This window comes from Bombina bombina, chromosome 1, assembly GCF_027579735.1.
Source record: "Bombina bombina isolate aBomBom1 chromosome 1, aBomBom1.pri, whole genome shotgun sequence".
NCBI classification, from domain to species: domain Eukaryota; kingdom Metazoa; phylum Chordata; class Amphibia; order Anura; family Bombinatoridae; genus Bombina; species Bombina bombina.
The window spans coordinates 613762260-613789747 of record NC_069499.1 but is presented as its reverse complement, the minus strand read 5'-3'; the positions used below and the strand labels follow the sequence as shown (position 1 = coordinate 613789747).

The following is a 27488-nucleotide window of genomic DNA, read 5'->3' as shown; positions in this document are numbered from 1 at the left end:
TATATACTATTCCAAATAATGTCTGCAGTTTAAAGTGCACCATCTCCCATTCCTTAGAAGACAAAAGGCACTTACTTGTATCTAGCCGTCCGGCAGGAGGACAGCTCACCTGGCTTGGAAGGAAGCCACTCCTTACAGAGGCCTTTGAAAAGAAGAGAGATCAGAGTAAACCTACTCTGACTTTCTGTACTAGGGCAGTAAATATGTTAGGAAAATGCATCAAGGCCCACCTTACAAGTTCCTAACTGCTCTAAAGCTACCACTGCCCTGCTGAAGAGACTGGTGTGGAGTACGGCTATACCCTGAAGGAAAAGATCAGAGTAAACCTACTCTGTCTTTAAATAATAAACTCTTGATTGAAGTGAAATAATCCATTTTCTTTAGACACCTAAACTTTACTTCCTCCATGCATCAAGGCGAAGAGAATGACTGTGGTTTGTTGGAAGGAAAGTGATACTTAACAGCTCTGCCGTGGTGCTCTTTGCCTCCTCCTGCTGGACTGGAGTGATATTCCCAATAGTAATTGATGATTATCCGTGGACTCACCGCGTCATTAGAAAGAAAAAGTTATTTTCTATACTTTGTCCTGAATTATACTGTTTCTCTACATATGTTACATTCCTTGGACATCAGCATTTACCAGACTGGACATTAATGAGACAAAAAAAATCATTCATGTGTGTTAAGTGTTCTGCTACATTAGCATTACATACAGGTACTACTACAGTTCTTGCTTATAATTCCCTGTAAATATTTTTTATTATATGTACAAATTAATTTACCTGGCACCTCCAAAGTACCCATCGTGCAGCTTTCGCACTGTGGCAAGCACAGCTGGGTCAAGGTTTTCACCAGTGTCATCTGAGGACAAAAATGGAAGGTAATACCTTAGCAAAAAAGCAATAAAACTGAGGCATGTGACCAGGCTATACTTTAATTAGTAGATCATATGGGACTGTATTACCCAGCATACTGCGTGAGATGGGGAAGGTAATGGTGGGACGGCCAGTCATCCTCCAACGGCTGCAGAGGTAGGACAGATCAGTACGCAGCATTTCAACAATCATGCGATTATCAAGGGCCAAGTAGAATTGTTGCTGATCTATGAACTACAGGGAGAAGAGCCAAAGGAAATAACTAATTGCAAGATTCTACATCCCATAATGCCTTATGGAAGATTACAAAATGGTGTGTTTAGAGTCCCTATGACAAAACCATTTATGTAACAAGTAGTCAACCAAATTAATTAACCATTGTTTGTAATTGCAGATTGAGCAATAAAAGGTAAATAACAGTTCTCATATTGACTGACTGAGAAAGTCTGAGAATAAGGAGTAATAGAAGAGAAACCGTAGTGGGGGTCAACTAAATATTAATTTCTGAGTGTCACGTTCCCTAAACTTCATGTGTAATAATTACTCCATGTAAATAAAAGTATTACATTCCATTGTTCTTATTTATTTCTAAATTTCCTGGACTATTCCAAGATGGAAATAAACTGATCCCAACCACATATTTTATCCCCTCTGCCCACCCTGGCATCCCAGCCTACCTGGGGTGTGAAAGCAAAGATTGTTTTCCGGACAATATAGAGTTTAGAGGTCCCTAGGACACCCATGTTTCTATAGGGTCTTCCAGTTAGATTCAGTCTTTTATTACGCCCTAAACAAATAGAGGACAAAGTAGCAATGTGGAGAAAAAAGGATGAGACAGGTTACCAAGAGAACGATTAATATTTGATAATAGGAGTAAATTAGAAAGTTGCTTAAAACTGCATGCTCTATCTGAATCACAAAAGAAAAAAATTGGGTTCAGTGTCCCTTTAAGATGGGTATTTATCTTTGTCTACTATACAAAAGCAAACTGAATACTCAGTCTTCTGACTCCAACAAAACTGTGTATGCAAGACCATGCAGCATGCCATATGGCTTTATCAGAAGGCTTCCTATATAAGAATTCACCTCATACAAAAGTTATTCTCACTGAAAAAACAGAACTTCTATTAAATCAGTACAGATAGTATACAAGATATGTTCCCCTCCACAGATCATACATCTCTGATCAAGTTTTCTACTCAAGAAAATAATTTTATTTGCTCTTTTTTATGCTGAGCTCAAATTTTCATTTTCCTATGCAACAATGTACAAAGAAATGGCGCCTAGCTTGCTTAGGTTTTATATAAAATATGAAAGGACAGATAACCCCCACATTGCTCACTTTCCCTAACAGGTAATCACACATTAACATATAGCTCACTCACCCAGCCTGGCATAGATGTGGCTTAAAATCCTTGCTGGCTGCACACGAATGGGGTAAACACTAGCAACTGTCTCCACCTCAAGCCCATGTTTCTTCAGAATCTCTTGGATCTCCTCAGACTCTGCTAGTATACATACTATGGGAGAAAAGCTCTGATCAGCCCAGAGAGCAAATGGTCACAAAAAGCTTAAATAGATGTTGTGAAAGTTATTTACTACTGAATTGATTTCATTTTAATTTTTTTAGGTGAGCTCTCTATGAAAGTTGTCTGGATTTTTTGTTTATGTATAGATTAATCATATAGACAGAATTTAAACGTTCCATACATTGTCAAATACTTTTCGAGGTTTCTAGGCAAAAAAGCTTCTTTTAAAAATTCACTGTTATGTTATTCTAGACCTTATCTACTTTTTCGGGTTAGGCCTAGAGCATGCATGTTTTTGCTGAGGTAAATCCTGTCACCTTTGGATCATGCACAGGAAAAGAATGCACATGCCCTGCTATCGTAATCTGCAGCAGTTCGCAAGAACAACAAACGTTAGCATAAAGGCGCTCAGTAAGGGATATCCTACTAAAGAGGAAAAACCTTCTGTTTATGGGTTTTGCTCCTTCATGAGGAACCGGCCCTCTTCCACCAAACCCTTCAAAAAACCAAACTGCATTGGAGGAATAACTTTTGAGAAGTATATTTGAAAAACATTCCTTAATATTAACCTTCAGTACAGTAGGTCAGTAAAGCCAGCCATGTATTTATATATGAGTATGTCAGAAATATGTGCTTGTTTGATAGCAATGGGTAGAAAAAAAAGGATGGAAAATCAGAGAATTTTTGCATTACACAACTGGAACTACTCAAAAAGCTTAATTTGTGAATTGAATGTATTAGCTATATATAGTTCAATAGCTATTTTCAAGCTATGAGATCACATGACCATAAATAAGAATAAGCTATATTTTCATATATGGGAAATAAATCAATGCATATTTTCCAAAATAACAAAATATTTATTTATACAAAATAATTCAATTAAAAAAATCATAAATTCAAAAGATAACAACAAAGTTGGTGTGAATATTGATCTTGGTTCACAGGTCAATCATTAATCTCAACAAATTTGTTGAATAGGACACTAACCTTGCACAACCACATCAGGTTTAGGAACAGTGGAGAACCGTCTGTTCAGAGGATCAATCTCTCCAGGAGCGAGAAAACCCTAAAGAGTTGGACGTGAATGAAAGAATTTTAAAAAAGTATGTGAGATGTGAGAAGATGAAGAGATGTGCAAAAGAGAAGGACGGAGTAGAAGACAGAATGGGTACAGGTATTCCATTCCCCTTTCCCTCTTCTACGTTCTCCTTGTTTCCACTGTATTGTTATGCTCTACTCCAGTATAACGGAAAAACATAACCACTGATATACTACAGGAAATGTAGAAATCTCCATCACAGTACAGGGAATTGTGTAGTTGATTGACAAACCTATGTCTGAAAATATAAAGCAGCACAAGGTTTGAGTAAACTTATTGGTAACCCAATATTGCATTCTCTACTACAGTCACAAATTGCACAAGCAAGTTAATAAAATATTGTAGAACTCAGTGCGTTTCCGTGGATCACATTTTAATCTCCTGTTAGAATCTGCATTTTTCATTAGGGTGGAGCCCACAGCATTGAATCTAAACTCACCTCAGACATCAGACAGCCTAGAATGTACAAGGACTGGCCCCACATGTGAGGGAGCTTCCCCTTGGCTACTCGATCCACTGTACGCGGATGTTCATACTCCTCCTCCACCTGTAATATAGCGCTTATATATTAGCTTATAGTGCTGTAGATTAGAACATTTTACAATGCAGATATTTTATTAAATTTTTTAAATGTAATAACTGTTTAAATGGACTTTTTAGACGACACTGAACCCTAGTAGTGGCAGTTCCAGAGCTTAATAAATGTTAAAATAATAGACTCAGCTTTATTTTCTGATCCTCATAATATGAGATAACGGACGCTTACAAAGCAGGGGAGCATTACAAAAAGATATATAAAGGATTCCGGCTTGCAGTGTCCACTGTCTGAAAGGTCTTTAAATGGGTAGGAAACCCCCCACATGTTCTATAATGATTTGAATACAACATACAATTTTAAGCAACTTTCCAAATTTGCTTTATTATCTTGTTATCCTTTGCTGAAGGAACAGCATTACATGACTGGCAGCTAATTGAACACATCTAGTTAGCCAATCACAAATGTGTGCAGTCACCAATCATCAACTAGCTCCCACTAGTGTAGGATATGTGCGTATTCTTTTTTAACAATGGATACCAAGAGAAAGAAGCACATTTGAAAATAGAAGTGAATTTAAGTGTCTTAAAATTACATTCTCTATTTGAATCCAACATGCAGGATTCAGATAGAGAATGTAATTTTAAGACACTTAAATTCACTTCTATTTTCAAATGCGCTTCTTTCGCTTGGTATCCATTCTAATTTTGACTTTCCTATCCCTTTATGAAATGAGAGTTAAAGTAAATGTAAACTTTCAAGAACTAGTGCCCGGCTTTTAAAAATACTATTAAAAACAGGGGCCCTTTCATTCAAGGAAAGTTTACATTGCAGAGTATTTTTACAAATACTTACCTTTCTCTTCAGCGACGCAGGATCAAAATCCCCCGCCCACAGCTCCTCTGCACTTACGTCACCAATGACGAAACCGGCTTCTTCCAATCATGGCTTCCAGCGCAGAACGTCCATCTCGTGAGGCCACGCCGTGATTGGAGGAAGCCGGTTTTGTCATTGCTGTGTAAGTACACAATAAGAAGCAGACGGGGGATTGGCGATCCTGCGTCGCTGAAGAGAAAGGTAAGTATTTGTAAAAATACGCTGCAATGTAAACTTTCATGAATAAAAGTTCCCCTGTTTTTAATAGTATTTTTAAAAACCGGGCACTAATTTATGAAAGTTTACCTTCACTTTAATATAAACTGAAAGCCAAGACAGACACTTTACAGGAGCAGTTTTGCTAAAATGTTTTGTAACAATGTTATACATTGCTGAAAACAGCACTGCCATCTCTAGTGCTCAAAATTGATGCATTGCATTGATGCAATTGATGCAATACTGCTGTCATATTGTGCTCTAAACACATGCCCACTCCTGACCCTACCTCTTTAACTAAGAATATTTAGACAACAAAGTAAATTTGATAATACTTTTCAAATTGCATGCTCTATCTAAATAATTAAAGGTTTATTTTTGAGTTTTAAAAGGGACATAAAACTCAAAAATGTTCTTTCATGACTCAGATAGAGCAAACAGTTTTGAACAACTTTCCAATTTACTTAAATTATCACATTTTGTTCATTTTCTTCTTATCCTTTGTTCAAAAGCAGAAATGTAAGCTCACAAGTGTGCGTGTGTCTGCAGCAATATATGGCAGCAGTTTTGCAACCATGTTATACATTAACAAGAACACTAGATGGCAGCACAATTTCATGTCATGTAGTGCTCCAGACATGTGCAGGCTACCTACCTAGGTATCTCTTTAACAAAGAATAACAAGAGAAGGAAGCAAATTTGATAATAGAAGGAAATCAGAAACTTTTTTTAAATTGTATTCTCTGTCCCTTTAAGTCCCTATAATGTAAACTTCTCCCATGATGGAGTATCAAGCTCTCAGCTCTGCTACACATATTGTTCCTTTCCTTGTAGCCTACTAGTGCCTTATATTGCAGCTCTCACGTGCCTGTGTATTTCAGATAGATGCTTACTTTGTCCTCAGGGACACTATACAGCTCAGGTATCAGACGCACTCCATGCTTCCCTTTGATCAGAACTCCGTCCAGGGCCTCTCTGTATTCCTGCACCTGAGACACAGGAAAGGGAGTGAGTAAAATGAGAAAAGCGTAGGGGACTGAGTTAGGTTAGAGGTGTGGAATAAGGAAATATTGATGAATACATTGCAGGGAGGACCTGCGACTTGCACACACAAATGCCAGGGATCCTTCTCACCTGCTCCATATTGCCACTGAATATCCCATCCAAAATGAAGTATGTCCAGAATAGTGGCCATTCACACTCAATGTTCTCAAACAATTTCAGCTCTGCAGGCTCATAATACAGTCTGCTGGGATCCTGTAAGATACAGAGCAATTAGTGACCTATACACTAGATGGCAAACGTGTGTGTGCTGTTTAGTGCAACAGGAATCAGGATGGATGCACATGCATGTGACAGACAGGAACCATGTGTGTCCTTCACCGACCCCCAATTTCTTTATATATGGGTAGCAAACCTTTGTGAAAGTGTGCATTGAGATCATTTTTATTTACATTATTTCAAGAACCCATGCCATTTTATTTTTTAATTTAAAAAATCCTCTTTAAACATCGTAATTTGCAGTTATAAAGCTGGATTCATAAGGACTACAATCTCAGATAATAAATAATAAATAGATAATAAGATAATAAAACAGAATGGTGGTAGCCCAGATGCAGGGTACCAGCAAATATGTTGTGAATGCCACCTTGGGCCACAGCTTCGCCACCCTGGCAGCCTATATGGCTTCCCGTTCTCTTCTTTCCCACCCCTTCCTTCAAATGCTCTAGCAACTCCATTTTCAGTAACCTCTCTACTATCATCCAAATTCTCCCCTCTCACTATTAGAATGACACATGGGAAAAAGTGTGTTATTAAAATAAGTGATTTAAAAAGGAAGGGAATATTAGCGTAAAATAATAATAAAACGGTAGATACTTCTTTCGGGGTTCTGTATCCATCCCGGAGAAACCTACAACAGCCATAACGACCCTGTGAAAAAAGAACACAAGAAAACTCACACATTAGACACATTCCTATACACAAAACGTAAAAGTATACTCGCTAGTACAGCCATGACATGTGATGAGGCGTACAGGCCTCCGACAATGGCACAACAATACATTCACTACAAACTAAACAGGACAGGGAAGTAAAATAGAATAATGCTATCACTGGCAAGTGACAAAGACACAGGAAGTCAATATGCAGAAACTGGTTTACTGGTCTAATTTGGAAACAAAAGTGTATGTGTATGAAGTGTATGCGATTTAGAAGGGTATTTTAATGTCTGGGATTTTTTTGGCAAAACCTATGAAAGTAACGGAATTGCTCAGTGGTAGAAGTGAAGCTTTCTAGAAGGATTTGTCAGATACTAATCACATAGAATATTTATATAAGGTAATGCTAATAGCTGTTTGAGGCTTATCTTACAGTCTCCAGCAGCTGTTCTGGAGCAAGGAAGAACTACCCCAGTGTTAACTTCAGAAAAAAAACATATCTTCTTATATTGAATCATAATTTAAGTTTAGAAGAACATAAGGGAAAAAGAGAAACCCAGTGACAGCATCTCTCCTATTTTTTTTTTTATAGGTCAAGAAATAAAGTATGAAAACTACACACTATAAAAAGACAATCCAGTGCAAATGAATCTAGTTTTATAAATCACTACAGTTTGCAAATATACACTCCATTAAAATACAACAGCTGATCAAGTTATTTATTTTAGCATTGCAAAGGACCGTGCACGAGGTGCCAGTCAGGAGGGTCACAAGCTCACTATATGCGTGTTTGCTTATAACTCTAGTGCATGCAGGAAGCACAGGTGCCCACAACATAATCACCATGGACTAAGCATCGTTAATGGTGTTTATATTGCAAAAGTAGCTTTGCAAACTATTCTGTTACTATAAAAGAATTACATAATACTGTACATTGTACTGGAAATGTAATGAGTAAATCTCATTAATATGTTATATAGAATCTGTGACTTTTTTGTGAAACTATGCTCTATGGTTGTTGGTTAATGCTTTTTTTTATACATTTATAAAGATTTTACAAATTTAGTTTGATAGAAAAGGAATCTATAGTTATACTATAATCACGTTTGTAATGTGTCCGTCGCCGTTGTCAGTTGCACGCTCAGCCTCATGGGAATGTTGGCTGCGCCAACCCTGCCACCCAGCCATTTTCAGAATCCACCTGGATGCAGGATTCCGGAGCTCTAGCTCTCAGCTGTTACATAACAGCTGAGAGCTAAAGCTTTAGGCATCTTACACTGCAGAGGCTGAGGCCGTGCTGTCATCCCACAATTTAGCAGTTTCCCCCTCCAACAGTCACGTAGAAATAACAGAATGGTACGCTCCAGAAGCTGGCAAAAAAACAGAGCCGTTAGGGAGGCGGGGAATCCTGTGAGCAATGACGGAGCGGAAAAGCGATTGGTTGGATTCTCGGCGCATGAGGAGAGGCAGTAAGTACTGGGATTGGCCAAGAAGTGAATGTGGGCGGAGGCTTATGGTCTGCTCAAAAGTCTTTGTCTGCCTAGAGAGTGCGATAGCTTTACTTGCAAGAGAATAGCGGCTCTACCGCAACAGCCAATCAGAAGTGAATGCTGCCGGCTAGCGTGCAGCTGATTAGCTTTGACAGTTACTAAGAGGGACAAAGAGAAAGAGGTTTCTGGGGGGATAAAAAAATGTCTAAAGCATCACGATAGATAGATAGATAGATTTTTTTCATGGGACTCACTGGCACAGGGAGGGGGGAGAAAGAGCAACAGAGAGTGCAAAAGAGGGGGGAAGAGAGCAAAAGAGAGGGGGGAGAGAAAGCAAAAGAGAGGGGGGGGGGGGAGAAAGCAAAAGAGGGGGGGGAGAGAGAGTGCAAAAGAGAGGGGAAGAGAGAGAGTGCAAAAGAGAGGGGAAGAGAGAGAGAGAGAGAGAGAGAGAGAGAGAGAGAGAGAAAGAGAAAGGGGGAGAGAAAAAGAGGGGGAGCAAAAGGGGGGAGAGCAAAAGAGGAGAAGAGAGGAGAAGAGAGCAAAAAAACAAAATTTATGCTTACCTGATAAATTTATTTATTTCTTGACACGGTGAGTCCACGGATCCTCTCTAATTACTATTGGGAATATAACTCCTGGCCAGCAGGAGGAGGCAAAGAGCACCACAGCAAAGCTGTTAAATATCACTCCCCTTCCAACTAACCCCAGTCATTCGACCAAAGGAAAAAGAGAGAAAGGAAGTAACACAAGATGCAGAAGTGCCTGAGGTTTACAAAACAAAAAGACTGTCTGATATAAAAAGGGCGGACCGTGGACTCACAGTGTTAAGAAAGAAATACATTTATCAGGTAAGCATACATTTCGTTTTCTTTCTAATGACACAGTGAGTCCACGGATCATCTCTGAATACTATTGGGAATCAATACCCAAGCTAGAGGACACAGCACAGATGATAAGGGAGGGAAAAGACAAGGTACATAAGCGGAAGGCACCACTGCTTGAAGAACCTTTCTCCCAAAAGAAGCCTCAGCCAAGGCAAAAGTATCAAATTTATAGAATTTCGAAAAAGTGTGTAGAGAGGACCAAGTTGCAGCTTTGCAAATCTGTTCCATAGAAGCTTCATTTTGAATGCCCAGGAAGAGGAAACAGCCCTTGTGGAATGAGCCGTGATTTTCTCAGGGGGCTGTTGCCCAACAGTTTCATAGGCCAAACGAATTATACTCCTCAGCCACAGAGAAAGAGACGTAGCAGTAGCTTTCTGACCCTTGCGTTTCCCAGATAAAAGTACAAACAAGGAAGAGGACTGTCGAAAATCCTTAGTCGCCTGCAAATAGTACTTCAATGCACGTACCACATCCAGATTGTGCAGTAAACGCTCTTTATGAGAAGAAGGGTTAAGTCCTATCTGAAACCACTTTCGGAAGGAAACCTAACTTAGTACGCAGAACTACCTTATCCGAATGAAAAACGAGGTAAGGGAATTCCCACTGCAATGCAGAGAGTTCAGAAACTCTTAGAGCAGAAGAAATTTCAAAAAGAAACAAAGAAATTTCCAAGATAACATCTTAATGTCTAAGGAATGCATAGGCTCAAACGGAGCTTGCTGAAGAACTTTAAGAACAAGGTTAAGACTCCAGGGAGGAGTAACAGATTTGAACACAGGCCTGATTCTGACCAATGCCTGACAGAAGGATTGCACATCTGGCACGTCGGCCAGACGTTTATGCAAAAATATAGATAAGGCAGAAATTTGACCCTTCAAGGTAATAGCTGATAATCCCTTCTCCAGACCCTCCTGGAGAAAAGAAAATCCTAGGAATCCGAACTCTACTCCAAGAGTAGCCTCTGGATTCACACCAATACAGATATTTACGCCATATCTTATAGTAAATTTTTCTGGTAAGAGGCTTACAAACCTGAATCATGGTCTCAATGGCCAACTCAGAAAACCCACGCTTAGATAAAATTAAGTGTTCAATCTCCAAGCAGTCAGCTTCAGAGAAACAAGATTTGGATGAAGGAAGGGCCTTTGAAGTAAAAGTTCTTTCCTCAGTGGAAGTCTCCAAGGTGGGAGAGATGACATCTCCACTAGGTCTGCATAGCAGATCCTGCAAGGCCACGCCGGTGCAATGAGGATCACTGACGCCCTCTCCTGCTTGATTCGAGCAATGACCCGAGGAAGGAGAGCGAATGGAGGAAACAGGTATGCTAGACTGAAATTCCAAGGAACCGCCAGAGCATCTATCATAACAGCTTGAGGTTCCCTTGACCTTGACCCGTACCTCGGGAGCTTGGCATTCTGACGAGACACCATGAGATCAAGCTACGGCTGCCCCCATTTGAGGATCAAGCTGGAAAATACTTCTGGATGAAGGTCCTCTCCCCCCCAGGAGAAAAGTCTGTCTGCTCAGAAAATCTGCTTCCCAATTGTCCACTCCTGGGATGTGGATCGCAGACAGGCAGCAGTTGTGAGTCTCCGCCCACTGAATAATCTTGGTTACCTCTGTCATGGCCAAGGAACTCCCTGATGGTTGATGTAAGCCACAGAAGTTATGTTGTCCGACTGGAACCTGATAAACCGGGCTGAAGCTGAGGCCAGGCTAGAAGAGCATTGAAGATTGCCCTCAGCTCTAGGATGTTTATGGGGAGACATGACTCCTCCCGAGTCCATAGACCCTGAGCCTTTAACGAGCCCCAGACTGCTCCCCATCCCAGCAGGCTTGCATCCGTGGTCACGATCACCCAGGTAGGCCTGCGGAAGCAGGTACCCTGGGAAAGGATGTTCCTGAGACAACCACCATGGAAGAGAAGCTTTTGTCGCCTAATCCAGTTCTAATCGCAGAGACAGATCCGCATAATCCCCGTTCCATTGACTGAGCATGCATAACTGCAGAGGTCTGAGATGGAACTGAGCAAATGGAAATATGTCCATGGCAGACACCATCAGACCAATTACCTACATACATTGGGCCACTGACGGCCAAGGAGAGGACTGAAGGGCAAGACAAGAGTTGAAGATCTTTGTTTTTCTGACCTCTGTCAGAAAAAATGTCATTGATAGAGAATCTATTATGGTTCCGAAGAACACCACCCTTGTGGCTGGAATTAAGGAACTCTTTCCCAAATTCACCTTCCATCCGTGAGAGCGCAGAAAAGATAACACATCCGTGTGGGAGCTTGCCTGTTGAAAAGATGGCGCCTGAACAAGAATGTCGTCCACATAAGGCGCCACTGCAATGGCCCACAACCGAAGTACTGCCAATGAAGCTCCCAGAACCATTGAGAAAATCCTGGGAGCTCTGGCAAGGCTGAATGGAAGGGTCACAAACCGGAAGTGTTTGTCCCAAAATGCGAACCTTAGAAACTTGTGATGGTCACTGTGAATGGGAATGTGCAGGTACGCATCCTTTAAATCTACTGTTGTCATGAATTTACCCTCTTGAATCAAGGGAAGAATGGAATGAATCATTTCCATCTTGAAGGAGGGTACTCTGAGAAACTTGTTTAGACTCTTGAAGTCTAGAATTGGTCTGAAGGTTCCCTCTTTTTTGGGAACCACGGGCCCTGTTCCTGTATTGGAACAGGAACTATCATTCCCAGGTGGGATAGGTCGTGAACACAATGTAAGAATGCCTCTCTCTTTATCTGGTCTACAGATAACCTTGAGAGAAGGAACCTGCCCCAGGGAGGAAAAGTCTTGAATTCCAGTTTGTAGCCCTGGGACACAATGTCCACTGCCCAGGGATCTGGAACATCTTGAACCCAGGCTTGAGCAAAGAGAGAAAGTCTGCCCCCAACAAGATCCACTCCTGGACCAGGGGCAGAACCTTCATGCTGATTTTGAGTCACTAACAGGCTTCTTGGATTGTTTCCCCTTGTTCCAAGACTGATTGGGCTTCCAGGAGGACTTGGACTGTTACTGCTTCGTAGGGGGGGGGAGTAACCCTTAAAGTTTTGAAAGGAATGAAAATTACTCTGCCGTCCTTTCTGTTTGTTCCTCTTATCCTGAGGGAGGAAATGCCCCTTTCCTCCCGTAATATCTGAAATGATTTCAGCCAACCCCGGCCCAAACAAAGTCTTACCCTTCTAAGGAATTGCCAAGAGCTTAGACTTAGATGACACATCCGCAGACCAGGATTTCAACCATAAGGCTCTACGAGCCAGCACAGCAAAGTCAGAAATCTTTGCTCCCAATGTTATGACTTGTAAGGAAGCATCCATGATAAAGGAATTGGCCAACTTAAGAGCCTTGATCCTGTCCTGGATCTCTTCAAGAGGAGTATCCGTCTGAATAGAGTCAGATAACACATCAAACCAGTAAGCTGCCGCCACACTGGTGACGGTAGCAACACACCGCAGGTTGCCATTGTAAACTCTGGTGTACATACATCTTTTTAAGTAATCTTTCCAACTTCTTATCCATAGGATCCTTAAAAGAACAGCTATCCTCTATGGGAATAGTGGTTCTCTTAGCCAAGGTGGAAATTGCCCCTTCTACCTTGGGACCCATCTGCTAAAACTCCTTTATAGAGTCAGCTATTGGAAACATATTCTTAAAAATTGGGGATGGAGAAAACGGGATACCAGGTCTCTCCCATTCCCGTGCAATAATCTCTGTAGCCCGGTCAGGTACCGGAAAAACATCCACCACACCGTCAAAGTATTTGTTTAGCTTACTTGACTTCTTAGGATTGACTATGACAGTCATGTCAGAGTCGTCCAGAGTGGCCAAAACCTCCTTAAGTAACAACAAGAGGTGTTCTAGCTTAAACCTGAAGGATACAACTTCAGCGTCAGCAGAAGGAATTACACTGTCTGAGTCTGAGACTTCACCCTCAGATGCTACCAAAGTATCTTCCTCCTCAGACTTCAGAGAGGGAACATGCAGAATAGCTACGACTGAATCAGAAACCTTACTTACTGATACTTTACTTTTCCTCTTGCATTTCCCCTGCAACATGGGAAAGGCAGACAGCGCATCAGTTACCGCAGAAGATATGTGGGTAGCAATGTCTTGTAAATGAAAACACATTGCACTGCATGTGTGGACGATAAAGTTTGGGACACTTGAGGAGAAAGCTGCGCCATGCCTTGAACAGGAGCCTCCTGAAAAACCTGTGCCTTAGATAATGATGGCTCAGTATCAAAAAGTCTCTCCCTGTAATGTAATGTTCTCTCAATACATCAGGGACAAAAAAGGATTGGTGGTTCCACATTAGCCTCAAAACACAAGTAACATTTTGAAGGGCCTCTTGGTCCATCTTTTACCCAAAAAGAAAAACCCCCAAGCATAAAATACTCTTATACCTCTTTAATTTTTATTGCGAAAAAAAAATGTTACTGTTCCTTTAAATTTTAAACTGACACTATTTTTTAATAGCAGAGCAGCAGCTTTACATAACATTTAGGCAACCTCTACACCTCAGAAAGCTCTGCTGAGGTGCCTACCTGTCCTGCTGGCTGCCGGAATCAATAGCAGTTAGCGATCCGGACTCCCACCACAACTGCACTAGCCGGCTCTAAAACGATTGTTGCTTCTGAAGAGCCGAACCGCAACGGATCTTCTACCATTTAGTACACACCGGAACAGGAAAAAAGCGAGCAAAAGAAAACCCCTTGCCGCTTCAGAGAAAGCCCACCCATCATGGGCGTGTGTAAGTGAACCTCCCGGCCGCCATTAACTGCCTTTCCGGGAGATTAAAGCATCCAGAGAGCGCAAAAGGGGGGGGGGGGAGAGAGCAAAAGAGGGGAGGGGAGAAAGAGCAAAAGAGAGGGGGAGAAAGAGCAAAAGAGGGGGGGGGGAGCAAGCAAAAAAGAGAGGGGGGAGAGAAAGCAAATGTTTTGTCACTATAATAGACTGCCCTCCGGGCAGGCTTTACAACTAGTGTTACATAAAATGGGTTTAAATGTAATCCTTTCGCAAGCAATGAAGCATCCTCAGTGTTTAATAGAAGAATGAGGTGGGGCCAGTATGACATCACATGCAATATTAAGGAAGTGAAGGCCCTTTTTTATTGTTTGTAGTGGAAATAGTGTGGGGCCCATATTCCAGCCTCTGCACCTCATTTAAATGTGGGAAGGGGGTCACACTCCCTCTAGGATGTAGGTTCTAGACATAAAAACAGCAATCACCTACAACACAAACCACAAAGTAGTCTTGACTGAGGGAGAAGTATATAATTTATATAATTTGTCAATTGAAATAGCTGATTTAGCCTGGTTAATCCGCTGCTATAATAAAAATGTCAATACTTAAGAATTGGCTATAGAAAAGCTATGCAAACAAATCAACAGAAGGAATTACACTCCTAGGGGGAGTAGCAATATGTATTAACATGTTAATTTTCAATTGCTCTCTCTAAATACTGGCCTTTAGTTCACAAAAGATAAGAAAATGAAACATTTATGTGAGTAAAAAGTGATAAGATAAGGGGGTCTGATTTCCCTACAATTTCAGCCCATTTTAATGGGCTGTGGTTTCAAAGCGAAACAAAAACTGCTATTTCATATACAAAAATAAATCAAATCAAACAATTTCATTTAAATTTTATACTCTGGTTTAACAAGTCTTCGGAAACACATTAAGGGAAAACTAATTTTACAGTACACTGTCCCTTTAACTGAGCCCATATCTCTACCTATGATCTAGAGGGACAAGTGAATGCAAATTTAAAAGGGGAGAAGTACCGCATTCAAATAAAAAGTATATTGCCTACTAGAAATCTGGTAATCAGCATGATAAACTTATCCCACTGTATACACGTTGTAAACAAGGGAAATCCATGAGGGGTCATATACCTCTCTAATTTGCAGCTCATCCCCAGGTACTGCTGGGTGTTTTTTTCAAGGGATGGGGGCTAGGTGTATGAAAAGAGACAGGGAGCAGAGAGATAGTCGGCTGCTTTAAAGAGAAATAAAGTGGGATATATTACAAAGAGGGAAGGAAGCACATAACACTATAGGGGGAGAACTGACACATGGAGTACTCAGTCGTACCTGCAACTTGTCAACTATTTCTTGCTTGGTGATCTGTACCAGCTGAGCATCCTCTACAGCAAAGGCTGGGAACGAGATGACAGATAGGACCCCAGCATCAATTTCTTTGGAAGTAGAGGCTCTGGGGAGCATGGAGTGGAGGATTGACTGAACAAAGAAATAAAGAGAAGAAAATGGATAAAAAGAGAGAGATGAATGAGGGCAAGAACAGGAGAAATCATTGTAATATTTGGTTGCACCAGCAGATGGCGGTGTAGGAAAAACTAATGGCCTGTTTTAACCATGTGTACGGAAGGCCTTAAAGGGACATTAAAGTAAAATTTTGTATGTAGTGTATCTATAAGCAATTGAAATCTAAATAGCAAAAATATCACATGCAAAATAAAATGGTTTGAAAGCATGCAACACTCATGAACCACTTGAAACCCCTGGAGAGTATGTGACTTATTAAAGGACCACACAATGCAGGAGAATTGCACAATTAACAAGTATATAATAAAACAGATTTATTTCTGACAAATTTATTTTTTCTCATTTTCTGGCCCCCTGTATCATGTTTTTTCTTCACTGAACTGCAAACAATCAAATTTTCCAGGCACCGAGTATCTTTTTAAAAGACCTTTATTTTCTTAGGCAGGGTCCATAAGGAAACAACGTTTCAAACCTGCAATAGGTTCTTAGTCATGTCTAAGAACCTATTGCATGTTTGAAACATTGTTCGTTTGTTTGTTATACTTATGGACCCTGCCTAAGAAAATGAAGGTCTTTTAAAAAAGATACTCAGTGGCTGGAAAATTTGATTGTTTGCACCCCAGTATGAAGTGACAGACAAAAGCCAGTCACAGACTAGTATACATATACCCTGTGAGCTTGTGCACATGCTCAGTAGAATCTTTTTCCCCAGAATGTGTGAATATAAAAACTGTGCAAAATTTGATAATGGAAGTAAATTGGAAAGCGTCTTAAAACTACATGCTCCATCTGAATCATAAAAGTTTATTTTGATTTAAGTGTCCCTTTAAGGATTAGCAGTACATTAGGTATGCACTGCTCTAACCAATCAATGTGTATGTAATATATAACTATGGCTGGAAAAAGAAAATTTATGCTTACCTGATAAATGTATTTCTTTTTTGACACAATGAGTCCACGGATCATCTTAATTCCTAAAGGGATATTCACCTCCTTGTCAGCAGGAGGAGGCAAAGAGCACCACAGAAGAGCTGTTAAATAGCTCCTCCCTTCCCTCTCACTCCAGTCATTCGACCAAAGTTAGGAAGAGAAAGGAAAAGCTAAGGTGCAGAGGTGTCTGAAGTGTACAATAACCCAAAACCTGTCTTACAAGAACAGGACGGGCTGTGGACTCATCGTGTCAAAAAATAAATAAATTTATCAGGTAAGCATAAATTTTATTTTATTTTTTAAGACATGATGAGTCCACGGATCATCTTAATTACTAATGGGATCCAATACCCAAGCTAGAGTACACAGATGATACGGGAGGGACAAGACAGGGAACCTAAATGGAAGGCACCACTGCTTGAAGAACCTTTCTCCCAAAAGCGGCAAAAGTGTCAAATTTGAAAAATTTCGAAAAAGTGTGAAGAGAAGACCAAGTTGCAGCCTTGCAAATCTGTTCCAAAGAAGCTTCATTTTTGAAAGCCCATGAGGAAGCAACCGCCCTCGTGGAATGGGCCGTAACCCTCTCGAGAGGCTGCTGTTCAGCAGTCTCGTATGCGAAACGTATGTTACTCTTCAGCCAAAAAGAAAGAGAAGTAGCCGTAGCTTTACGTTTTCCAGAGAAAATAACAAACAAAGAAGAAGACTGACGAAAGTCCTTAGAAGCCTGTAAGTAAAACTTTAAAGCACGGACCACGTCTAAATTGTGCAGAAGTCGTTCTTTCTGAGAAGAAGGATTAGGACACAAAGAAGGAACAACAATCTCCTGATTAATGTTCCGATCAGAAACAACCTTAGGAAGAAATCCCAGTTTAGTAAGTAAAACTACCTTATCTGAATGGAAAATAAGGTAAGGAGATTCGTACTGCAATGCCGAGAGCTCTGACACTCTACGAGCCGAAGAAATAGCAACAAGAAATAAAACTTTCCAAGATAACAGCTTAATAGCTAAAGAATGCATAGGCTCAAACAGAGCCCCTTGAAGAACTTTGAGAACTAAATTAAGACTCCATGGAGGAGTAACTGGTTTGAACACAGGCCTGATCCTGAACAAGGCCTGACAAAATGATTGTACATCTGGAACATCCGCCAGACGTTTGTGTAACAAAATAGATTAGGCCAAGATATGACCCTTCAGGGAGCTCGTCGATAAACCTTTCTCCAAACCCTCTTGGAGAAAAGACAAAATTCTAGGAATCCTAACTCTACTCCATGAGTAGCCCTTGGATTCAAACCAATAGAGATATTTACGCCAAATTTTATGGGAAATCCTCCTAGTTACAGGCTTACGAGCCTGAATCATGGTCTCTATGACCGTTTCAGAAAACCCCCGCTTGGATAAAAATAAGCGTTCAATCTCCAAGCAGTCAGCTTCAGAGAAACTAGATTTGGGTGAAGGAAGGTCCCCTGAATCAGAAGGTCCTTCCTCAACGGTAGTCTCCAAGGTGGCAGAGATGCCATCTCCACCAGGTCCGCATACCAAATCCTGCAAGGCCAGGCCGGTGATATGAGAATCACCAAAGCCCTCTCCTGTTTGATTCGAGCAATTACCCGAGGAAGAAGAGCAAACGGAGGAAATATGTATGCTAGACTGAAGGTCCAAGGAACCACCAGGGCATCTATCAGTGCCAACTGTGGGTCCCTGGACCTTGACCCGTATCTCGGGAGTTTGGCATTCTAATGAGATGCCATGAGATCCAACTCCGGCTGACCCCACTTGAGAATCAGGTCGGAGAACACTTACAGATGGAGTTCCCACTCCCCCGGATGAAATGTCTGCCTGCTCAGAAAGTCCACTTCCCAGTTGTCCACCCCTGGGATATGGATCGCCGACAGATATCAAGAATGAGCCTCCGCCCACTGAATTATCTTGGATACCTCCTTCATCGCTAAGTAACTCCTCGTTCCTCCCTGATGATTGATGTAAGCCACTGAAGTTATGTTGTCCGATTGGAACCTGATAAACTGGACCGTGGCTGAGGCCAGGCCAGAAGAGCATTGTAGATCGCTCTCAGTTCCAGAATGTTTATGGGGAGAACAGACTCCGAGTGAGTCCAAACTACCTGAGCCTTTAGGGAACCCCAGACTGCTCCCCACCACAGAAGGGTGGCATCTGTTGTCACAATCACCCACGATGGTCTGCGAAAGAAGGTCCCCTGGGAGAGATGATCCAGCGACAACCACCATTGAAAAGAGTCCCTTGTCTCCTGCTCCAGAGTTATTAGAGGAGACAAGTCTGCATAATCTCCATTCCATTGCCTGAGCATGTTTAACTGCAGAGGTCTGAGATGGAAACGAGCAAACGGAATGATGTCCATCACCGCCACCATCAACCCGATTAACTCCATGCACTGAGCCACTGACAGCCGAGGATTGGACTGAAGGACTAGACAAGTATCTATAATCTTTGATCTCCTGACTTCTGTCAGAAAAATATTCATGGACAAGGAGTCTATTATGGTTCCCAAGAAAATGACTCTTGTGTCTGGAACTATGGAACTCTTGCTCAAATTTACCTTCCATCCGTGAGTTCTAAGGAAAGATAACACTAAGTCGGTGTGGGATCTTGCTTGATGAAAAGAGGGCGCCTGGACTAGAATGTCGTCCAGATAAGGAGCCACCCCAATGCCCTGTGACCGAAAGACCGCCAACAGAGACCCAGAACCTTTGTGAAGATTCTGGGAGCAATGGCCAGGCCGAAAGGAAGAGCCACGAACTGGAAGCGTTTGCCCTGGAAGGCAAATCTTAGAAACCTGTGATGATCCCTGTGAATAGGGACATGTAGGTACGCGTCCTTTAAATAGTCAGTTGTCATGAATTGACCCTCCTGGATTAAGGGAAGGATGGAACGAATAGTTTCCATCTTGAAGGACGGAACCCTGAGAAATGTGTTTAGACCCTTTAGATCTAAAATTGGTCTGAAGGTTCCCTCCTTTTTGGGAACCACAAACAGATTGAAATAAAAACCCTGACCATGTTCCTGTACTGGGACGGGAACAATCACTCCCAGGGCGGAGAGGTCTCTTACACAATGTAAGAACGCCTCTCTTTTTGTCTGGTCTGGTCTAAAGCCTGCCGCTTTCACCTTAAAAACATCTCTAAAATTAGACACTTCTTTACACAAGACACAACTAAGATTTTAATCCACTCTCTTATTCTTTCCCGCCTTGATTACTGCAACTCTGTCCTCTCTGGTCTCCCCACCTGCCGCCTAGCTCCTTTACAATCCATAATAAATGCCTCTGCCAGACTCATCTTCCTTACACGTCGCTCTTCATCTGCTGCGCCTCTCTGCCAATCCCTTCACTGGCTTCCTCTTGCCTCTAGGATCAAACACAAAACCCTCACTCTGACATACAAAGCACTCAACTGCACTGCTCCCCCCTACATCTCAGACCTTGTCTCCAGATACTCTCCCTCCCGTCCCCTTCGCTCTGCTCATGACCTCCTACTCTCCTCCTCTCTTGTCACCTCATCACACTCCCGTTTACAGGACTTCTCCAGACTGGCTCCCATCTTGTGGAACTCTCTGCCTCGCTCCATAAGACTCTCTTCTAGTTTTAAAAGCTTCAAGTGCTCCCTAAAGACTCTACTGTTCAGGGACGCATACAACCTACGCTAACCTTTCCTAATACCAGTTCCTCTCCTCCACTGCAATCCCCTGAACCCTCTTAGCATGTAAGCCTAATAGTCCAGCTGTTTGTGGATCACCTTCTTAAGAGCTGACTACAACAGTGCAACTCTTGGCAGGGCCCTCTACCATATAATTGTTTTGTTGTACTCCCCCTTTGGTTATAGCGCTGCGGAATCTGTTGGCGCTCTACAAATAACCGATAATAATAATAATAATAATAAAGTCTGCAGATAATCTTGAAAGAAGAAACCTGCCTCTGGGAGGAAAACTCTTGAACTCCAATTTGTATCCCTGAGACACTATTTCTATTGCCCAGGGATCCTGAACGTCCCGAACCCAAGCCTGAATGAAGAAGGAAAGTCTGCCCCCTACCAGATCCGGTCCCGGATCGGGGGCATGCCCTTCATGCTATTTTGGATTCAATAGCAGGCTTCTTATATTGTTTACCTTTGTTCCAAGACTGGTTAGGTCTCCATGTAGGCTTAGATTGCTCCTGCTTAGAGGAGGAAGAGGAAGAATTTCCCTTGAAAATTAGAAAGGAACGAAAATTACTCTGTCGTCCCTTTTGTCTGTTTCTCTTATCCTGAGGAAGGAGATGATCCTTACCTCCCGTAATATCAGAGATAATTTCGGTCAGGCCAGGTCCAAACAAGGTCTTCACCTTGTAAGGAATCGCTAGAAGCTTAGACTTGGATGACACGTCCGCAAACCAAGGTTTTAACCATAAGGCTCTGCGGGCTAGGACAGAGAAACTCGAACTCTTAGCTGCCAGTTTGATAGTCTGAAGGGAAGCGTCCGTAATAAAAGCATTAGCTAGCTTCAGAGCTTTTATCCTGTCTTGGATCTCCTCCAAGAGACTAGGACAAAGCATCAATCCAATATGCTGCTGCACTAGTGATTGTAGCGATGCACGCCACAGGCTGTAATAATAGACCCTGGTGAACATAAATCTTTTTAAGTAAACCCTCTAACTTCTTGTCCATAGGGTCTTTGAAAGCACAACTATCCTCTATGGGAATAGTGGTTCTCTTGGCTAAAGTGGAAATAGCTCCTTCTACCTTCGGAACCGTTTGCCAAGCCTCCTTGAAAGAGGCCGCTATAGGAAACATCTTCTTAAAAATAGGGGAGGGAGAAAAGGGAATGCCTGGTCTCTTCCACTCCTTAGTAACGATCTCCGAAGCTCGCTTTGGAACTGGAAATACATCAGAGTAAGAAGGAACTTCAAAATATCTGTCTAATTTACTAGACTTCGCAGGGGCAACCACAACCGTGGAGTCACAATCGTCTAAAGTAACCAAAACCTCCCTGAGTAGCAGGCGGAGGTGTTCTTGCTTAAACCTAAAAGTTACAACCTCTGAGTCCGTCAGAGGCAATGAACCTTCTGAATCTGAGATTTCACCCTCAGATGAAACAGCTGTACACTCCTCTTCATGGCCTTGGGAGGGTACCTCCGAAACTGCAACAATTGCATCAGAACTTACTGAATGTCTGGTTTTCCTCTTACGTTTGCCCTGCAACATTGGGAAAGCAGACAATGCATCAGAAATTGTAAAAGACATGAGAGAAGCAATGTCTTTTAAAGAAACTCCAGCGGGAGCTATAGCAGAAGTGCAGGGCACTGCTTGTGCAGGCGGTAAATTTTGGGACACTTGGGGAGAAAGCTGCGGCATATATTGACCCTCATCATTAGACTCTTGGACAATGGTTGCCTAAGAGGAAATTTTTTTTTCCCTATAACTTAAAGTCCTTTGAATACATGAAGGACAAAGAGGGATTGGTGGTTCCACATTAGCGTCAAAGCATAAAGCACAGGTGACATCTTAAAAGTCACCTTTTTCTATGCTTTCACACAATTTTCCAAATTACAAACAAAAATTATCAAATTTATATGGAAAAAAATTATTATAAAAAAACGGTACTGTCTCTTTAAATTTAAAACTGACTTTTTATCTTTTGCTGCAAACTGTCAGTTAAACGTTTTCCCTTTGTACTGCTAAAAACGATAAATTTGTCTAAACAAAAGTGCTCCTACCTGACAGAAGATCGTTGGGCCCAAAAACACTCCTTTTGATTCTCCAGAGCAACTCTACTTGACAATTTCTGAGGACACAATGAAACAGGCAAAACACTGTGTCTGTACTAGCCACGCATGAATTTCTCTCATGCGACTCCAGAACAGACCGGCCCTCTATGCGCACTGTCTCTGAACTGAAGCGCTAAGGAATGGCGCACAAAAACCGGAAAGACCACCATACAGTATGTGAAGTGGAACTACCGGAGCCATATGTACATTCCTATTATTGTAAAAATCAGCTTCCTCCAGCCCCAGTGCCCTGATACCTATACTGCCCCATTATCTTTCCCCCAGGAAAAACATATCATGTCCCCACATAAAGAACTACTAGTCTTAAAGAGCCCCTTATGTTCTTGTATGTGCTTCATAAAAAAAGAATTCTGAGTCCTTATCCCCAGAAACTTAAGGTAGCACTTACCTTGACTTCTGCCTGGCAGCTCTCAGGTTTGAGAGGTCCTATCCCTCACATCGACCTGAGGAGAATAAAATGCTGATTTAAAGATTACCTCCGACTGAAGGATCAGGGCAGCAAATAAATTATGGGAGGTGCAGTGAGAATTATGTCCAACAAGTTCCCATTGCTCTAAAGCAGGGGTGTCCAAACTTTGCTCTCCAGAGGTTTTGGAACTACATTTCCGATGATGCTCAGCCAGCATTTTATCTAGCTGAGCATCATGGGAAATGTAGTTCCAAAACCTCTGGAGAGCAAAGTTTGGACACCCCTGCTCTAAAGCAACCAAAGCTCTACTGTAGAGACTGATTTGGAGTATGGCTACACCCTAGAACAAAGCAGCACACTCTGGCACTACTTTAAAAATAATAAACTCTTGATAGAAGAATCTAATCTAACACCTCACTTTACCTCTTCCTATCACTAACGTAGGCAAAGAGAATGACTGGGGTGGGAGGGAAGGGAGGAGCTATTTAACAGCTCTGCTGTGGTGCTCTTTGCCTCCTCCTGCTGACCAGGAGGTGAATATCCCATTAGTAATTAAGATGATCCGTGGACTCATCGTGTCTTAAAAAAGAAATTTGGATTATTTTCACAGCACTCCTAAATTAAAGAATTTGAGCTCCAGTCTCTCTTTGGAGTGTGGGAAAAGAACAATTTACAGCAAGTAAAATAAATAATCAATGTGTAATACAATATCACTTTAGTGTCATTAAAGAGATATAAAATAGTCTGTTTCATTGTTGTAATAAAAAAAAAACTCTAAGCAGTGGGTTATACTTAATAAAAATCATTGCAAAATGTATTTATCATTTTAAAATAATTTTACGTTGTTTTTTTTAAGGAGGCTGCGGTCTCTACAGGAAGACTAATCTAGCTTGATGTCATAAATCTTCTAAAGTTACTTAAATTGGTTTACTATTCAAATAACGCTAGAGAGACAGTAAGTCTAAATGCTCATGCTCAGAAGAGGCAGAATGCAGTGTAAGCTCCAAACATGTCTGCTCTCCTTGAGGGAAGGGGCTACAATGAGAAATTCAGTGCTCATTATGCAAGAAAACAAGCACGTTGTTTGCAATTTTTACACAATCTTTTTCTTTTTATATTTACTTTGATTTAGCATATTTGTTTTACTAAAGGAGCACTGTTTAATATCACTTTAATACATTATTTTTTAGTGAATTACATTTTGAGTTGAATGTTCCTTTAAGCCAACAACTTTATTTGGATGATAAAGAGTGCTCTACCAGACAGTGAATATGTGGAACAGATTTGTTTAATAAAAATATCCCATCAAAGTTTGGAAAAACGTTCCAATTTACTTATGTTGTTAAAGTTTTTTTTCTTTTCATATTCTTTGTTGACATTTAGCTCCTTTCAAATGAATTGATAACACTTAATAGCAATTTTACTTAGCTACTACAAAAAAAATATATATATTTTGTTTCCTGAGGTAAAAGGTGTTTGAAAAACTGAAAGAACATCTTGAATATTTAAATAAATATATTGCTAAAATATTAGGTTATTAGTGGTCACAATCACTAAATATTTTTAAGAGAAGTTAAAAGGGACTGTTTCATTTAATCACGCAGGACAATGTCTTTGGTGGAAAGATGACACACTTGTAGCTGACTTAAAATGCATAACATATCAAAGAAGCATATACTGCTGTTAAAAGGGACAATTAACAGTTCGAGATTGTAATACACAATATTTAATTATGTAAACTTTACAGTAAATGTTTAACTATTAATTGTTGTCCCCTTTCATAAAATAGTTTTTTGCTGTATTCATAGGCTGACCATATTGTCGCTTTAAAAAGGGACACATATGAAAATGAAAAATACATATGTCAGGGCTGTTTTCAGGGCTGTTTAAATAAATGTTTTGTATAAGAACCCTGACATATGTATTTTTCATGTGTCCCTTTTTAAAGCGGCAATATGGTGAGCCTATGTATTCATGATTTTCTATAAAATAATAGACGTTGCCATGTTCGAACCTAGGTTTTTGCCTTACCTATCTTTTCTGCTGAGGACAATAAAAGACAGATATAAAAAAGGCGATAAAAGAGAATGTACAAACAAGAAAGTGTGGAAACCCTGTTTGATACTTTAACAATCCTATATTCCATGCAGCCTAGTTTATAAACTAATTTTTTGCCTGTTTTATATCTCTCTCTGTCTTTGGCAGAAGATATAGATAAGTGTAAAACCTAGGTTCCAACGTGGCAGCATCCATTACTTTAAAGTATTTTGTAGAAACCAAACCTTTTCATTTGTATCTTAAGTATTTAAACAAATTATACAATTTGAAAAACATAATTTATGCTTACCTGATAAATTCCTTTCTTCTGTTGTGTGATCAGTCCACGGGTCATCATTACTTCTGGGATATAACTCCTCCCCAACAGGAAATGCAAGAGGATTCACCCAGCAGAGCTGCATATAGCTCCTCCCCTCTACGTCAGTCCCAGTCATTCGACCAAGAATCAACGAGAAAGGAGTAACCAAGGGTGAAGTGGTGACTGGAGTATAATTTAAAAGATATTTACCTGCCTTAAAAAAGGGCGGGCCGTGGACTGATCACACAACAGAAGAAAGGAATTTATCAGGTAAGCATAAATTATGTTTTCTTCTGTTATGTGTGATCAGTCCACGGGTCATCATTACTTCTGGGATACTAATACCAAAGCAAAAGTACACGGATGACGGGAGGGATAGGCAGGCTCATTATATAGAAGGAACCACTGCCTGAAGAACCTTTCTCCCAAAAATAGCCTCCGAAGAAGCAAAAGTGTCAAATTTGTAAAATTTGGAAAAAGTATGAAGCGAAGACCAAGTTGCAGCCTTGCAAATCTGTTCAACAGAGGCCTCATTCTTAAAGGCCCAAGTGGAAGCCACAGCTCTAGTGGAGTGAGCTGTAATTCTTTCAGGAGGCTGCTGACCAGCAGTCTCATAGGCTAAACGTATTATGCTACGAAGCCAAAAAGAGAGAGAGGTAGCAGAAGCTTTTTGACCTCTCCTCTGTCCAGAATAAATGACAAACAGGGAAGAAGTTTGGCGAAAATCTTTAGTTGCCTGCAAGTAGAACTTGAGGGCACGAACTACATCCAGATTGTGTAGAAGACGTTCCTTCTTTGAAGAAGGATTTGGACACAAGGATGGAACAACAATCTCTTGATTGATATTCCTGTTAGTGACCACCTTAGGTAAGAACCCAGGTTTAGTACGCAGAACTACCTTGTCTGAGTGAAAAAGCAGATAAGGAGAATCACAATGTAAGGCTGATAACTCAGAGACTCTTCGAGCCGAGGAAATAGCCATTAAAAACAGAACTTTCCAAGATAACAATTTTATATCAATGGAATGAAGGGGTTCAAATGGAACACCCTGTAAAACGTTAAGAACTAAGTTTAAACTCCATGGCGGAGCAACAGCTTTAAACACAGGCTTGATCCTAGCTAAAGCCTGACAAAAAGCCTGGACGTCTGGATTTTCTGACAGACGCCTGTGTAACAAGATGGACAGAGCTGAAATCTGTCCCTTTAATGAACTAGCTGATAAACCCTTTTCTAACCCTTCTTGTAGAAAAGACAATATCCTAGAGATCCTAACCTTACTCCAGGAGTAATGTTTGGATTCGCACCAGTATAGGTATTTACGCCATATTTTATGGTAAATCTTTCTGGTAACAGGCTTCCTAGCCTGTATCAGGGTATCAATAACCGACTCAGAAAAACCACGTTTTGATAAAATCAAACGTTCAATTTCCAAGCAGTCAGCTTCAGAGAAGTTAGATTTTGATGTTTGAATGGACCCTGTATCAGAAGGTCCTGTCTTAGAGGTAGAGACCAAGGCGGACAGGATGACATGTCCACTAGATCTGCATACCAAGTCCTGCGTGGCCATGCAGGCGCTATTAGAATCACTGATGCTCTCTCCTGCTTGATTTTGGCAATCAATCGAGGAAGCAGCGGAAAGGGTGGAAACACATAAGCCATCCCGAAGTTCCAAGGTGCTGTCAAAGCATCTATCAGAACCGCTCCCGGATCCCTGGATCTGGACCCGTAGCGAGGAAGTTTGGCGTTCTGGCGAGACGCCATGAGATCTATCTCTGGTTTGCCCCAACGTCGAAGTATTTGGGCAAAGACCTCCGGATGAAGTTCCCACTCCCCCGGATGAAAAGTCTGGCGACTCAAGAAATCCGCCTCCCAGTTCTCCACTCCCGGGATGTGGATTGCTGACAGGTGGCAAGAGTGAGACTCTGCCCAGCGAATTATCTTTGATACTTCCATCATTGCTAGGGAGCTTCTTGTCCCTCCCTGATGGTTGATGTAAGCTACAGTCGTGATGTTGTCCGACTGAAACCTGATGAACCCCCGAGTTGTTAACTGGGGCCAAGCCAGAAGGGCATTGAGAACCGCTCTCAATTCCAGAATGTTTATTGGCAGGAGACTCTCCTCCTGATTCCATAGTCCCTGAGCCTTCAGAGAATTCCAGACAGCGCCCCAACCTAGTAGGCTGGCGTCTGTTGTTACAATTGTCCAGTCTGGCCTGCTGAATGGCATCCCCCTGGACAGGTGTGGCCG

General features: G+C 41.3%; 1 protein-coding gene across 5 annotated transcripts in view; it reads right to left on the bottom strand.

Moving 5' to 3' along the window:
- PHKA1 (phosphorylase kinase regulatory subunit alpha 1) overlaps window positions 1–27488 on the bottom strand; it is a 473866-nt gene that overhangs the window by 374425 nt on the left and 71953 nt on the right. For all 5 annotated transcript variants that reach the window (XM_053698997.1, XM_053698999.1, XM_053699000.1 and 2 more), the window contains exons 9-18: window positions 15560–15706; window positions 7012–7065; window positions 6268–6390; window positions 6027–6122; window positions 3946–4053; window positions 3395–3473; window positions 2261–2395; window positions 1553–1662; window positions 965–1109; window positions 783–861 (exon numbers count right to left, since the gene is read on the bottom strand). In XM_053698997.1, coding sequence (XP_053554972.1) covers window positions 783–861; window positions 965–1109; window positions 1553–1662; window positions 2261–2395; window positions 3395–3473; window positions 3946–4053; window positions 6027–6122; window positions 6268–6390; window positions 7012–7065; window positions 15560–15706 — 1076 coding nt within the window. The remainder of the gene's footprint in view (window positions 1–782; window positions 862–964; window positions 1110–1552; window positions 1663–2260; window positions 2396–3394; window positions 3474–3945; window positions 4054–6026; window positions 6123–6267; window positions 6391–7011; window positions 7066–15559; window positions 15707–27488) is intronic.